Here is a 14,143-nt window from a genome sequence, read left to right on the forward strand (position 1 = left end):
TTCGAGGGACTGCAGTGCTAGAAGGAGGCGCATTCTGACCAAGGGATGAAGGACCATAGAGAAACTTCAGGGAGAACATCACTCAAAGGAGGAAAACCAGCTTGGCCTCATCCATCGACCGGAGGATCAGGGGCTGCAGGCTTGCACATCTCTGAGCATTCCTGCAATCTGGTGTAAACTGAGCTCGGAATCATTTGACTGAAAGGCTGGATATAAATAAATAAATTCAACAAGTAAATAATAAACATGGGGGGGTTGGGGGGATATTGGGTTGTTGTTCTTATTTTGATTATATATTTTGTGGTTTGGTATTTTGATTTTGTTGTGTGAACCACCCTGAGATCTCCGGGTATAGGGCGGTATATACAGTGGTACCTTGGTTTAAGTACTTAATTCGTTCTGGAGGTCCATTCTTAACCTGAAACTGTTCTTAACCTGAAGCACCACTTTAGCTAATGGGGCCTCCTTCTGCCGCCGCGCCGCCAGAGCACGATTTCTGTTCTCATCCTGAAGCAAAGTTCTTAACCCGAGGTACTATTTCTGGGTTAGCGGAGTCTGTAACCTGAAGCGTATGTAACCTGAAGCGTATGTAACCCGAGGTACCACTGTAAATTCAATCAATCAATCAATCAACCAATCAATTCCAGGTAGAGCTTCACCCAACAGCTCCAGAAATTGACAGTACAGTTCTGAGCATCTCCAGAAAAGGAAAGGGGGACCAGCCCTCTCCATAAAAGATTGTGAGATTCCCAGTTTTCATTTTTAAAAAAGGTTTTTTATCATTTTAGTTCCTGAGACACCAGATTGTTCAGGTACTATTCTTCTCACTTGGGGGAGGGGGGCAGAAACTAGCTTGGTGTCTTCTCTTCCCGTTTTATTTTGACACCTATAAGCACAATCCTAAAGCAAGTCCCATTCTCACTTAGTAGGCGCATTAAGACCCATTTATCCCCTTGCAAAGGTGCACTGAATTGTAGCGTAAGCGTATAGTACAAGGACTATCCATCAGCACTTAACGTGATTTGCTTTACAGCAGAGGTGGGGAACATCAGGCCCCGCCCCCTCCCGAGGCCACACCTCCCACCAGCCCCTCCCCCTCCTTGGCTAGCATTCGCCCTTGATCTGTGACGCTGCCTCTCGCTTGTATGGATGGAGGGGGGTGTCTGTGTACAAACGAGTCTACCATACAAAGGTAACATTTATATTCGTGGCCCCGCCCACTTTTGCCTCTGGCTCCGCCCGTCACTGGCGTGTGGCCCCCTCCAGAAGGAAATGCGGCCCTCGGGGCGGAAAGAAAAGATTCCACAGCCCTGCTTTCCAGCCTAACGGACCTGCCCCGAAGAGCTTACAATCTAACTTTGCTTCCAGCAAGGAAACGCGTCTGCGCGCACGGAACCACCGTGAAAAGACAGCACTTTTCAAACCATTTCCAGACCCCCTTTCAAAGAGGGGTCTCGGTTCTTCCATCTCCTCCCTCCCCACCTGCACTGAGGATCACCCACACCCAAGCGAGGCTTTCTCCACGCAAAGCGACCTCTCCCGACGCTCTCTTGCAGCGTTTGCCTCGACCACGTGCGCCTAGGAGCCAACTTTATTTGCCTGCGGCTTTTCTTCTTTTCCAACGGGTGTGCGTGCAAAGAGATTATACACATAAAAAAGGGGGGTGTTAGGAAATCAAAGCAAGGCTAAACAGACCACCCCCTCTCTCCCCACCCCCCGGCCAGCGGCACCCAAAAAAATCCCTGTCGCCCACTTCGGGGGGGGGGGCGTTTGCGTTGCCACTTCGCGGGGGGACGTTTGCGTCTGGCTAGCTCGGAGGAGGCGCTGCTGCGCGCCTGAGGTTTGCGCAAACGGAATTGCCTCCTCGCCACTTAATCCGACAGGAGGGAGAGGAAAGTCGGGGGAGCGGGGGGGGAGCAATTTTCCCAATTTCCTTTGCCGGGAGGGGGGAGCGCAGAATGAAACGGCGCGTCCATCGCCCTCCTCCGTCGGGGGTGTTCCTAGCGGGCCCATCTAACCCCTCCTCCTTTGCCGTCGCCCTCCCTCGGATGGGAAGCGCAGCCTTTATAATGTGGCCCCTCCGACGGGAGCATCCTTTCCAGCGCGTGCTCTTGTCCTCCTTTTCTTGGAGGGGGCGAACCAAGCCAGCCCTTAGCTCTGGCCGAATCCTGCCTTCTTCTCTGGTTCCTTTACGCATTTCGAGCCGCTGATTCCTTCGCTCGCGTCATCTTCTTTCCTCGGAGAAGGGAACCCGATTCTCTTCTTGTTGTCCGTTTTTTTCCTTCTTTTTCTGCTCGCCTTGTGATCCCAAAAGGTCCGTCTAGCTGGAATGAATATATCTGAGCCTAGTTTCTGTAGAGAGGAGATACCCCAAGCCAGAGGCGACTTTTCATGGGGAGCCGTCGCGGGAGCAGCCGCTGCGCCACCGCCGCCTCCGCCTCCGCCGCCTCCACCTCCTCCCGCCGCCGCTGCCTCTGATCCCGGGCGCGCCTTCGCGCAGCACAGCCGGGCCGCCGAGCCCGCCGTCTCCAGCCGGACCCCCAGCCCAGAGCCGGCCTTCGGATTTCGCCCCGGCGCAGCGGCGCCCATCGGGGGAGGCGACCCCGGCGGCGCGCTCTTGGGCACCTCGGCTGCGTCGAGCCGTTCTCCCAGCCCCGACGCCGGCTATGGCTACGGCGCCGGCTCGGGCCGTCCGTCCGACGGCAAGAGCGCAGAGGATTCCCGCATCCGGCGCCCCATGAACGCCTTCATGGTGTGGGCTAAGGACGAGAGGAAGCGGCTGGCCCAGCAGAATCCGGACCTGCACAACGCGGTGCTGAGCAAGATGCTGGGTAAGCGGGGTCTGTGAGCGCACTGTGGGACTCATTGCCACCAGATGTGGGGATGATGAGCACCAGGAGCTAAGGTGGCTTTGGACAGATTCACAGGGAAGCGGAATCTTAGGGGAACAGAACCTCTGTTAGTTAAGTATTTTTGTTGATTTTTATTGATTTAGGGGGGCAGCCTCACCCCCCCTTAGTCAGGCTTGAAAGGCTTCTCCCTCCCTCTGAGAGCACACTCAGGTGTTGAAGGAAGACCTGAGATTTCAGAAATCCTTTTTAGCAACCTATAATGGGGGCCCTCCAGAAAAGACCCTGCAAAGACCAAGCATGCTCAGTAGCAATGGGGTGATGAGGGTTTTGGGGTGGGGTGGGGTTGACAACTGGAGTGGGAACTATCCTAGAGGAAGATATAACTAGCAATCTAGACTCCTGAGCAGAGGCACCTCTCTCTATCTCACACACACACTGCAAAATTTTATTGCAGGTTCCACTTATTAGCCATACCTGAGAAATGGAGCTTGCATGTTCCAAGGCAGTTTACCTTGGAGTAAGATTGGAGGCTGGGGCAAACAGGAACGGAGGTGGCCGCTGCCTTTTGTTCTGCTGGTGGGCTCTGTGGGGACATCAGTCTGAACAGTGCAGTTCTTATAAGGGTCAAAAAGGAGTTTGGGAGAGGGGAGAGTAGCAGCCATGAGGAAGGAAGATCTCTCTTTTTAAATTTATTTTGAGGAAGCTGACTCTTATGGTGCAACCTATCTCACTAGCCCCTCTCTGCAGGTCATTCGTGGTACAATCCTGCACATGTGTACCCAGAAGTCAATTGCAGTGTGGCTCGTTCCCAGATAAAGGGCTATAGGATTGTGACTTTAATCCAGAACCATCTGCTGCACCTACAGCAGGGGAGCACATGGGCAGATCATTTCCCTCTTGTACTATTACTGCACACGCTTGCAAATGTTTCTCACAAAGCTGAGAAAGCAGCCAAAGACAGTCATTTTTAAATCAAATGTGCATTCTGGCCAAGCGTGTGGTTTTAGAACTGAAATGCATTGGGTGTTATTCTGTGAAACGTTGCTCTCAGTCCCCTCTTCTCCCGAAAGGATACAGTTCAAAGACTAGAAGAATATTTTCCCTTTGCACCCTTTTACTAATTTCACTTCTTCGGGATAAAAAGATCCACAGTCAGTGAGTGATAAGAGACCCTGAAAGATGAACACATTTAGAAGCTTTTTGGCTTCTGTCGCTTCGTCTGATGATGCAGGACATTTCATCTTCAATTGGGAGGTGTGTATAGGGAGGGATGCAGAGACACTCACATAAGCAGAGAGTGGGAAGAAGATTGCACATAGTAGGGTCCCCAAGAACCCGAGATACAAAAGGTAATGGTCGGTCTATCACATTTCTATCACAAACCCAAATTTATACAATGTAGGAAGCTGCCATATCCTGAATCATTGGTCCATCTATCTCAGTACTGTCTACACAGACTGGCAGCAGCTCTCCAGGACTTTGGGGGGGGGTCTCTCCCAGCCCTATCTGGAAATGCCAGGGATTGAACCTGGGACATTCTGCATGTGAGGCAGATGCTCTATCATTGAGCTATGCCCCCCCCCCACTCATTCACAACAACAAACCACAAGCTTCTTGTGCTAATTTTATTGAAGGATAGGCTATTAGGAGGAATACAGAGATAGTGTAGCATTCATGTGTCGGCATGCATTTGTTTGACTTGGTTGAAATAAAATATCTAGAGGAACGCAAAAGGGCTGTAGGGTTCGTTGGGGGAAGTGTTTGTGACATCACAAGCACTGGGCAATCAGCACTATGCGCTGCAGCTTCTATTGCAGAAAGCCAGAACTGGTTTCTTCTGAGCTCAGCCCTGGGCAGGGAGTTCTGCATCTGTACTGAGTTCAGTACAAAGCTAAACAGCAGTCGCTACATCCGCAGTAAAACCATGGTCGAATCCACCAAAGTTTCTTATTACACATAATAAAAAGTGATTATCAAATTTGCAACAAATAGAATGGAAAGGGGTTAAGTAACTTGTTCCATTTGTGCAAGCATGTATGCTTTCACAATGGAACTTCCTCCCTCAAATTTGTTTTGGGGGTTCTCCCAATCCACTGGGGCAGATTTAGAGAGGGCACAGGATGTGCACTGAGGGGACAAGATAGGGGAGTTCTGTTGCACAAGCAAAAATCCTTGCACTAACAGACTAAGCACATTGGATACCGCCCAGACAAAATGCCATTTCCCCTTGTCCTTGGAAGCGGTCAAGGAAAAAAGAACTCATTAGTTCTCTTATTCCCCCACCCTTTCCTGAACACCTATCTAGAAATGAGAGACTCCTAAGTAAGAATTTCATATATTATATACCTTAGCTACCCATCCCCTTGCAAAGTGTCCAGGGTCCTTTATCCTATGTATGGATGTTAATCACTATGGGACGGAATGCGGGAGAGAGCCCTTTCTCAACTGAAAGCCTATTGTTCGGCAATGTGGACATCACATTTGCGTTTCAGAGTAGACAAGAGAAATACAAAAACCACTTGCAAAGAAGTTGCCATCACTATGGTTGTGTGAAAGCACCATAATGCACTCTTATCAAAAATCTGCACTTTGGTTTCCTCACTCTTTAACTACCTTGTTAGTGTGTGTGTGTGTGTGTGTGTGTGTGTGTGTGTAAGTAAGGAAGAGCAAGGGAGAGAGAGAGATGTTTCTAGTCAAAGTGGAATCTCCATCACATCATAAATCACAGCAGGGTAGGAACTTTATCAGAACCCATGAAAACGTTCCAAAATAGTGAATGCACTCTCAGGTTCTCCAAAATTCTCCATCGGACTGGATGATAAGCTTGATCGCCTTCCCCACATCCTATTTTACTTGGCATCCAGGCTGATGAGATAGTTCACCATCTTGTGACATCTTGGATGGGCTTAATAATGTTTTTGTGGATTTTGGGGTTGTTCTCATGGATCATACCAAGAGATCACGAACATATCAGGGACTTGGAGCTATGATCTCCCAGAGGATCTACTGTACCTTCTTGGCATACTCTCTCTCTGTTTGTTTGTTTGTTTGTTTGTTTGTTTGTTTGTTTGTTTCTCCCTCCCTCCCTCCCTCCCTCCTCTCTCTCTCTCTCTGTCTTTCTCTCCTCTCTCGGGTCTGGCATGGTTAAGACACATGGTGAAAAAACTGGAATCTAATGTTCCCAAGGTGGACAGGGCCTGATGAGATGACCTTTTGGTGATTGGACATGTATGGTTTAAAAACAACAACAGCGTCCAACTTCCCAATGTGAGATACTTTAATGCAGGCATCAGCAAACTTTTTCAGCAGGGGGCCGGTCCACTGTCCCTTAGATCTTGCGGGGGGCCAGACTATATTTTGAAGGGGGGGAAATGAACAAATTCCTATGCCCCACAAATAACCCAGAGATGCATTTTAAATTAAAGCACACATTCTACTTAGGTAAAAACACGCTGATTCCCGGACTGTCTGCAGGCCAGATTGAGAAGCCGATTCGGCCAAATCCGGCCCCCACGCCTTAGTTTGCCTACCCATGCATTAATGTGAATACTGCCTATTGTTTAATGGCCTTTGTATGCTGCAATTATTACGTGAGCAATAGTTTGGGCTTCTGAAGCAGGTGAAGGACTCGAATCTTTGATCTGCCGGAGCCCTTAATTCTCCCCTGTTTCTGCTGTAGCTTCACGCCTGTGTTTTTCCTTTCTGGACCCCCTCCAGGCCAGTCATGGAAAGCGCTCAGCGCCAACGACAAGCGCCCCTTTGTGGAAGAGGCAGAGAGGCTGAGGATCCAGCACCTGCAGGACCACCCCAACTACAAGTACCGCCCCAGGAGGAAGAAGCAAGCCAAGAAAATCAAGAGGATGGAGCCCAACATCCTCCTGCACAATCTCTCCCAGCCTTGTGGCGACGGCTTTGCCATGAACCACCGGGCTGGTGGCGCCATCGGGCACCCGGGCCATGCCCAGCCTCCTCCGCTCAACCACTTCAGAGAACTCCGCTCGGTGAGTTCTGATATGGAGAACTACGGCTTGCCGACCCCTGAGATGTCCCCTCTGGACGTCTTGGAGCAGACGGAGCCTGCCTTTTTCCCTCCACACATGCAGGACGACTGTGGCGTGATGTCCTTCCGAGGCTACCACCACCACCCTCCTCCTCCTCCTCCCCAGATGGAGTTTACCCCGGAGAAAAACCTGGGGAGGAACATGCCCATGGGCTACCCGCAGAACCCACCTCACCTGGGTGATGCCATGAGGACTCCCCACCCACCTGGTATGTACTACAACCAAATATGCGCCGGCGCCGCCAACGGGCTTTCAGCCCACCTGGGCCAGCTCTCCCCGCCACCCGAATCTCACCACCTTGACGGCGTGGAGCACTTGAACCCCAACGAGCTCTGGACAGAAGTGGACCGCAACGAGTTTGACCAGTATTTGAATATGAGCAGGACTCGTCCCGATCCTTCGGGGTTTGCCTACCATGTCTCCGTGTCCAAAGTGACTCCACGGAGCCTCTCCTGCGAGGAGAGCAGCTTGATATCGGCCCTGTCCGATGCCAGCAGCGCTGTCTATTACAGCACCTGTATCACTGGGTAGGGCTGCGCTTGTGTGTTCAGCAAGGGGAGAGGGGTTCGAGGCTGAGCCCGGTTTAACCGTCATTTCCCTTCCCCCAGGGAACCCTGGGAACCTGCAAGGGGGAACCATGGGATCTCGTACCTGAATTCCGTCTCCTAACCACAATTCCCAGGACCCTTTGAACGAAGCTGTGCCGGTTAAACCAGTATGAATTTGACGGAAGCTCAAAACCTACACGTACCCTTAGGGAAAGGCATAATGCGCAGGTGCTAACCTCTTTTTTTGTTTGCTCCAAATGAGAGCAGCTTGGTTTCCCATCCCTGTGGGGCACCTTGTCCTTCTAACAAATTTATTCTTACCTGCTGAGAGACAGCGCAGCTCAGCTAATGTGCCCGTCCTTTGAGAAACAAGTGCCAATCTGCCGAGGAGTGAGCGGAAAACATCTGCAGGAACTTTGAAACTGTTGCTGTGGAGAAATACTGCAGAGAAACTATTTGCCCTTCTACTGTTGTGTCCCAAGCAGGGCTTGGGAACCTCACCCCTGAAGCTTGTGGAGTTTTCTGCATTTAAGGCCCTCTTCAAACTTAAACAGATTTTTTAATTATTATTTTTAGTGTCCACTGAAGGTCATTCAGCGTAAACCCATGAGTGTCACTGTCAGGATTTTTCATTCTCTCCCGTGCCGCAGAGCATGTGTGACGTGTGCATGTCACAAATGTGTTTGCAGAGCAGACATGTGTTCATCGTAATCATCTGGGACTGGATGTGGCCGGCTCGACTTTGCTCTGTGTGAAAGAGCCCTTAGATCCCCTGCCTTGCGCATTTTGAGCTGAAGCACTGGGTTGGGGGGCCAAAACACAGGACCCTGCCCCCTTCCTTGTTCAGCGTAATGTGCAAATCATCTCAGAGTCCCTCTGCAAGACCCGACATTCATCTAGCTGAGGTAACAGTGCCCACCTATATATCCCCACAAGTGCCTTCTGTTGCATCAGCCTTCCAAACCCTCTCCCCTTGCCTGTCAACATTGCAATATTTAGATTATCTCATTAAATGCATTGCTTGGGTTTTTTTGTTTTTAAAAATAATAATGCTGAACCACTGGTATACTGTATTGCTATGTAGCACAATGAGATAGACTGTTGCAAAGCAGAAGGAAACTGAATTCATAGGGTGCCGAAATGTGTGAGGGCGGACAGTTTTTCTGGACCTTTTATTGCCCCGGAGGGAATTACCGTGGGTGCAGCTTTTCCTCGCGCCTGCAGCATTATAACATGACAAGCTGCAAGATGCTGAAATCCTTTCCCTCTGGATTGTTGAAAAAAGTTCAGGAGCCTGGCTCTCTGGTGCATTTGATCTCTTCCAGTGTTTAAGATGTCTGTACTGTAAGTCTGCGTAACTGGGGAAGCAGGGTGGGGAGGCAGTGGCTCTCGACATCTGGGTTGTTGTTTTTTAGCAGTGAACTAAGGTTTGTCGTTCTTCAAAAGCAGGCTAGCCGCCTGACCCGGAGCTGAATTGCAAGCAGTCTGATTTGAGGCATCACCCAAGTCCTAGAACATGCTGGGATCTGGTGGTGAGTGGGCAGTTTGCAACCCAACAGAGCGCATGGCAAAATAAATAAATCCTGTTACAGATAGGTAGCCGTGTTGGTCTGCCATAGTCAAAACAAAAAAATTTTTTTCCTTCCAGTAGCACCTTAAAGACCAACTAAGTTAGTTCTTGGTATGAGCTTTCGTGTGCATGCACACTTCTTCAGATACACACTGTATCTGAAGAAGTGTGCATGCACACGAAAGCTCATACCAAGAACTAACTTAGTTGGTCTTTAAGGTGCTACTGGAAGGAAAAAAATTTTTTGTTTTAAATAAATCCTTTCACTGTTATGCGTTGCACCCCGAGGGCACCGTCGTGGGGTAAAGCTATAGTCATGCCTAAAACAGGTTGGATTGAACTGGTTTTTGCAGGAGGGGAAGCACTGACGGCAGTGCGGTTTGAGACCTTCCAAAAAGGGGATGGGCATCAAGGCAGGGAAGTAGCCAAATTGTGACGAGGGAGGGTTTTAAGACTGGTTAAAGTGGTATGAAGGGAAAGGCTTGAAAAAGCCGTAAAAATAAAATAAAATTGACAGATGGTCCTTTTAGGCTGGCATAACTTTACCCAGATTGTGCCCGTTCACTTCAAAGCCAGCTCACTGATTTCAGTAGCTTCCAAGTGTTTTGGAAATCCATTCTCGAGTTAATTTCCCCCTGATGCTTTTTCATATAATTCTAAGCATCCCTATCAGAAAGCTCACAGAACCTGCTTCGACTCAGCTTCCCTGTGAACCTCTCTCTGCATAAATCCCATGGAAGCAGCTCTGCTAAGCTTTGCCCATGTAAACCCATGATCTTTGCAATCACACTGATGGAAGCGTTGGGGTGGAGGTGCATTTGAAGCTGCCTTGTGAGATCCGAGCCACTAACCCACTGCTGTCTCTGGTGGCCGTAATTCAAGGGCTCAGGACAAGAATCTTTCCTTCTCCTCTGGGATCCTGTGAGCTGGTAGCACCCAGGACTGAAACTGGGACCATCGTCGTGCAAAGCAGATGTTTTGCCACTGGCCTACGGCCCTTTCCGAAACATAGGCAGCTGCTTCAGACCAAGTCAGACTACTGGCCCATCTCCATCTCACTCAGTATTGTCCATCTTGACTGGGTTTCAGAGGGGAAGCCTCTGCCTGGGAATGCAGGCGATTACACCTGGGACCTTTTTTCATGCAAGCAGATGCTTTGCTGCTGAGCCACTGCAGCCCCTGTTTTCAGGATGGAGGTGTAACTTCCAGCCTTCCACTTTCCCCAAGGTCTACGCCATGCCTGGAGAACCAGCATTTGCAGAGTTAGGTTATTGAGGCTTAAGGAGAAGCGAGTCAGGGCTTATCCACACTGACCTACGCTCTGCATTCCTAGGCACAGGTCCACACTTTCCAGGTCTGTGTCCAACAGCTTTTTATTAATATTATTTTTGCTTTCCCTGTGAAAAGCCGCTCTTTACCACTGAATTAGAGCAAATGGCAATTTGCAGAAAACCCGAATTGCCATTTCCTCCTAATCAGCAGTATGGATCCAATTTTCTTGGGGAAAGCAGATGGGAGAAAGGAAAGAAAGAAAGAAAGAAAGAAAGAAAGAAAGAAAGAAAGAAAGAAAGAAAAGCACTCTGAAATGGACTGGAAAAGTGCGACCCTATGCCTAGAAAGCATTGGGGAGGTGAGGTGAGTAAGGATGAGCCCCAATAAGGTGTTCAAAACTGGGAGTGATTCTTTTGCAAATGATTGTTATGGGACAGAGACTAGTTTAGGGGTGCCAAACAGGCACATTTTTCACTGTATCATGATTATTATCTTTCATTTGAACCATAGGACTATATTTTTACTAAGTCTTTTTTTATATCTTATATATCTATCTATAAATGATATTTAATTTGTTCAGGCATTTTATACTACCGAATGTCTTTTCTGTCTCTTTTGGTAATAAATCAAAGGGTATCTGTGTCACGGAAAGCATTTATGTAGCAACCGAATTAAAACAAATCTAAAGAACAGAGGAGAGAGGGGCAGTTTTAAGTCGTAAAATCGTGTGCAACAATTTTCTGGAATTTTGGGGGGATAAGGAGAGCATTTTCGAAAGCCACAAGACCAAGGAGACTCGATCCCACGGTGTGTGTGGGGGGGGGGGAATCTGTATAAAACCCCGTTGAAATGAATTGGCAGCTACACAAGGACCCTGCTAGAGTTTGTGCAGAAGACCGTCCCAAATAATGTTGCTGGCTGGTTTATTGTTAAGACATATTTTCCTAATTCCATGGCTCTCATGTGCTTGCTATGTGAACACATGTTTCTCCCCCCCAATAAATGTTGTCCCCAACCATTTCCAGATTTCTCTGGCAGTCGATTCCTGTTTAGACTGCGCATTGGTTTCAAGGGAGCACCTCCCACCAAGCACTGGGCAAGGTTGTGTTTGTGTGTGAAAGGCCTTCTCTATAGATAGGAGAGAGTGGGTTTGATCCAGGCTCAGTTGCCAATGCAATCCAGCGTACGTGCCTATTTTCCCAATGTTGTGTAAGCTGCCGATGTGTTTGGTCGGACGTGCCATCTGTTCTCAGATTTGAGGAGGCGGGGAACAACCCTCAGTCCTCTAATAAAACGACGTGATATCCTTTTCTTGACATGTCTGTGTGTGGTTTTTTGGGTTTCGTTAACACAAGCTGCACTAAAGGTTCTGCATTTGCACATTGGAGCCTGCAGAAATTGGGAATAATATTAAAAGCCTGCTTAGCTCTGTTGATTTCGCCGTGCTAATATGGCTCCTCGCATGTGTTCTGATGCTTTGTTTACAGCCTGACACATAAGACGGTGACGTCAAAGGGCTTGGGTCGCAGCCAGTTGGTTTCCCACCCAGCCTCTTCCCTGTCCTAAACATTATTGTGATTGTTTGCAGTGCTAGCTTAAGATCTCATCACATCATCTTTTGTTATGTTGCTGATGCACCAGAGGACGCATGTCCCCCGTTTCGAGCACATTGTTTCTCTGGCACAGAAATGTCTTTGAGCTTTATTATTATTTTTTGCACCAGGAATGCCTTTCAGTCTCCTGTGCTTCACTTGCTCATCATCACTCCTCATACTGTATATGGAGAAGAAAGCTCTTTTTGAAAAATCAGCTGTAGATTCTTGGTTCATGCGGTGCTTTCATCCAGTTTCCAAAGACAGGGAATTCAAGGAACAGTGCTTGCTGTTGCTCATGAAAACACTCTGGGGAGTGGGCAATTAAGTTCCAATCAATAGAACTTAATTCCATAGCAATGCAAAGACTACGCTGTCTTTGATGTTGCAAGATGTTTCCCAAGACAGCTCTCTCTCGCCTGATGGGCGGTTTGCCTTTCTTTTGGCGCTTCCATTGGGCAAAGCAGTTAGCCATTTTTACCTTGTGAATTTTTCACAACGACCTTATTAGTTATTACCAATCCTCGCTCTGTTCTCTCCCTCCATATTTCTGCTGTGTTTTTGTACACAATGTATGCTAAAACTCCGGTTCCAAAACAGCCTCTTGAAGTAGATTTTCTTTCTTTCTTCTTTTGCCCAAAATATTTCCACTCCTTCTTTGTCATATTTTAACCCCATCCAATTAATCAAGCTACACATTGGCTTTTTTTTTATAAAAAAAAGCCCCCGTGAATGTGCTTAGAATATATCTAGAAAGGAAAATGTCAGTCCACTGCAGAAAAATGCTAATGACATCTGTTCATTGAATGATGGCGATGATTTAAAACAGATTTCTTCTTCGCCAAGGAAGGTTTTTATTTTATTTTTTATGAGTCCCCTTTCTTTCTCTTTCTCTCTTATTGTTGCTGTTGGCAAAAAGATGTTGAGTGGCCGGGGGGGGGCGTGTCTTTAAACCAACCGTACTCACTTTAGAGAAGTTTTAAAAGGAAAACTCCATCGGTGTAAAGGATTGGGTTTTCAACACTTGCAAAGCACACTTTAGTTTTAAAATACCGATTTGGAGGCAGGTTCCAGTCAAAATGACGGGTGACAAATTTCGTTTCCATTTGCAGCCCGTTAACAAGGCCAAGGGAGGTAAAGGATTGAAAAGGGGAAAGTTACGTCACCAGCAAAACAGGAGGACTGGCCCTTTGCCATGGTTGGGGCATCCAATTGGAGCCAGAAAGGTTGGCGTTTGCTCCCCCCTCCCACCCCCAGCTTTGTAAAGAAATAGGAAACATCCTGTGTATATCCCTGCAAATGACTATGTCAGGAAATGGCCTTATAAAGGCCGAATGACATTATAGTCCCCAGAAACAAATCTGGAAGGAAGGAGGTGGGTTTTGGGACCGGGAGGGGGAAATACCAGCTCTTGACTTCTCTTGCAGGTTATTGCTATGCGATCACTTCCTGAGGTACAAAGGAGAAACGCACACATGTCCATTCGTTCCCCTTCTCGGCCACTCACAGGAAAGGCGATCGTCTTGAACGATTGCTGAGGAAACCATGCCCCTAGTCCCTTTCACCAACTAGAATTCCCAGCCCCATTAGGTGGGTTCTTCGGAGAAGGAGAAGCGCCTGGGCTCTCCGCTTTGCGGGGAAACCCCGCCCTGGAACCAGAAGCCCCGCCCTCTCCAATACGTATTAAAGAGGCCCGTGGCTCCTTGCCACTGCCGGGGCCTCCTTGAGCCTTGCTCTCATCTATGTCAAGTTGCCAACTTCCCAGAGGGAAAGGAAGTTGATTACTGGCATGCCTCCATTGGCATGTAATTACATCTAAAAATCAAGAGTGGGACGCCAAACTCCTGTACAGCCTAATGGACTTCTTGGCGGTTTGTCAAGTCCTGCATATATTTTTTTCTCTCTTGGACCAGCTGCAGAACTGAGCAACCTGGCTTTATCCTGGCTCTGTTCCTACCCATCTGGCTGGCACCATGCAGTATATATGTTTGTGTGTGTAGAGAGAGGGAGAGGGAGCGCCACTGAGTGAGATCATCTAGTGATGTGGAGAACAAAGTGTCATCAATATAAGGCAGATGAGTTGGTCCGCGTTTGCGAACTCCAAGATCCAACACCTCTGTTGGAACCAACCAAATTGTTGCAAAACAGCGTACAAGTTTTTTCAGATCTCCAGAACGCTTCATGAGATGAGATGTCTTCTGGTGAAGAGTTTTGGAGCTCTCTAGATGGCTCAGAACCAGTCTAGAAG

General features: G+C 48.3%; 1 protein-coding gene across 1 annotated transcript; it reads left to right on the forward strand.

The window, feature by feature from the left end:
- Positions 1-1,904: 1,904 nt before the first annotated feature.
- On the forward strand, positions 1,905-7,857 carry SOX18 (SRY-box transcription factor 18). Its single transcript, XM_053394525.1, has 2 exons — positions 1,905-2,831; positions 6,570-7,857. The coding sequence occupies exons 1-2, from the start codon at positions 2,330-2,332 to the stop codon at positions 7,442-7,444; spliced, it is 1,377 nt and encodes a 458-aa protein (XP_053250500.1). The 5' UTR covers positions 1,905-2,329; the 3' UTR covers positions 7,445-7,857.
- The last annotated feature ends 6,286 nt before the right edge of the window (positions 7,858-14,143 follow it).

The sequence above is a fragment of the Podarcis raffonei genome, chromosome 6 (genome assembly GCF_027172205.1).
Source record: "Podarcis raffonei isolate rPodRaf1 chromosome 6, rPodRaf1.pri, whole genome shotgun sequence".
Taxonomy (NCBI): domain Eukaryota; kingdom Metazoa; phylum Chordata; class Lepidosauria; order Squamata; family Lacertidae; genus Podarcis; species Podarcis raffonei.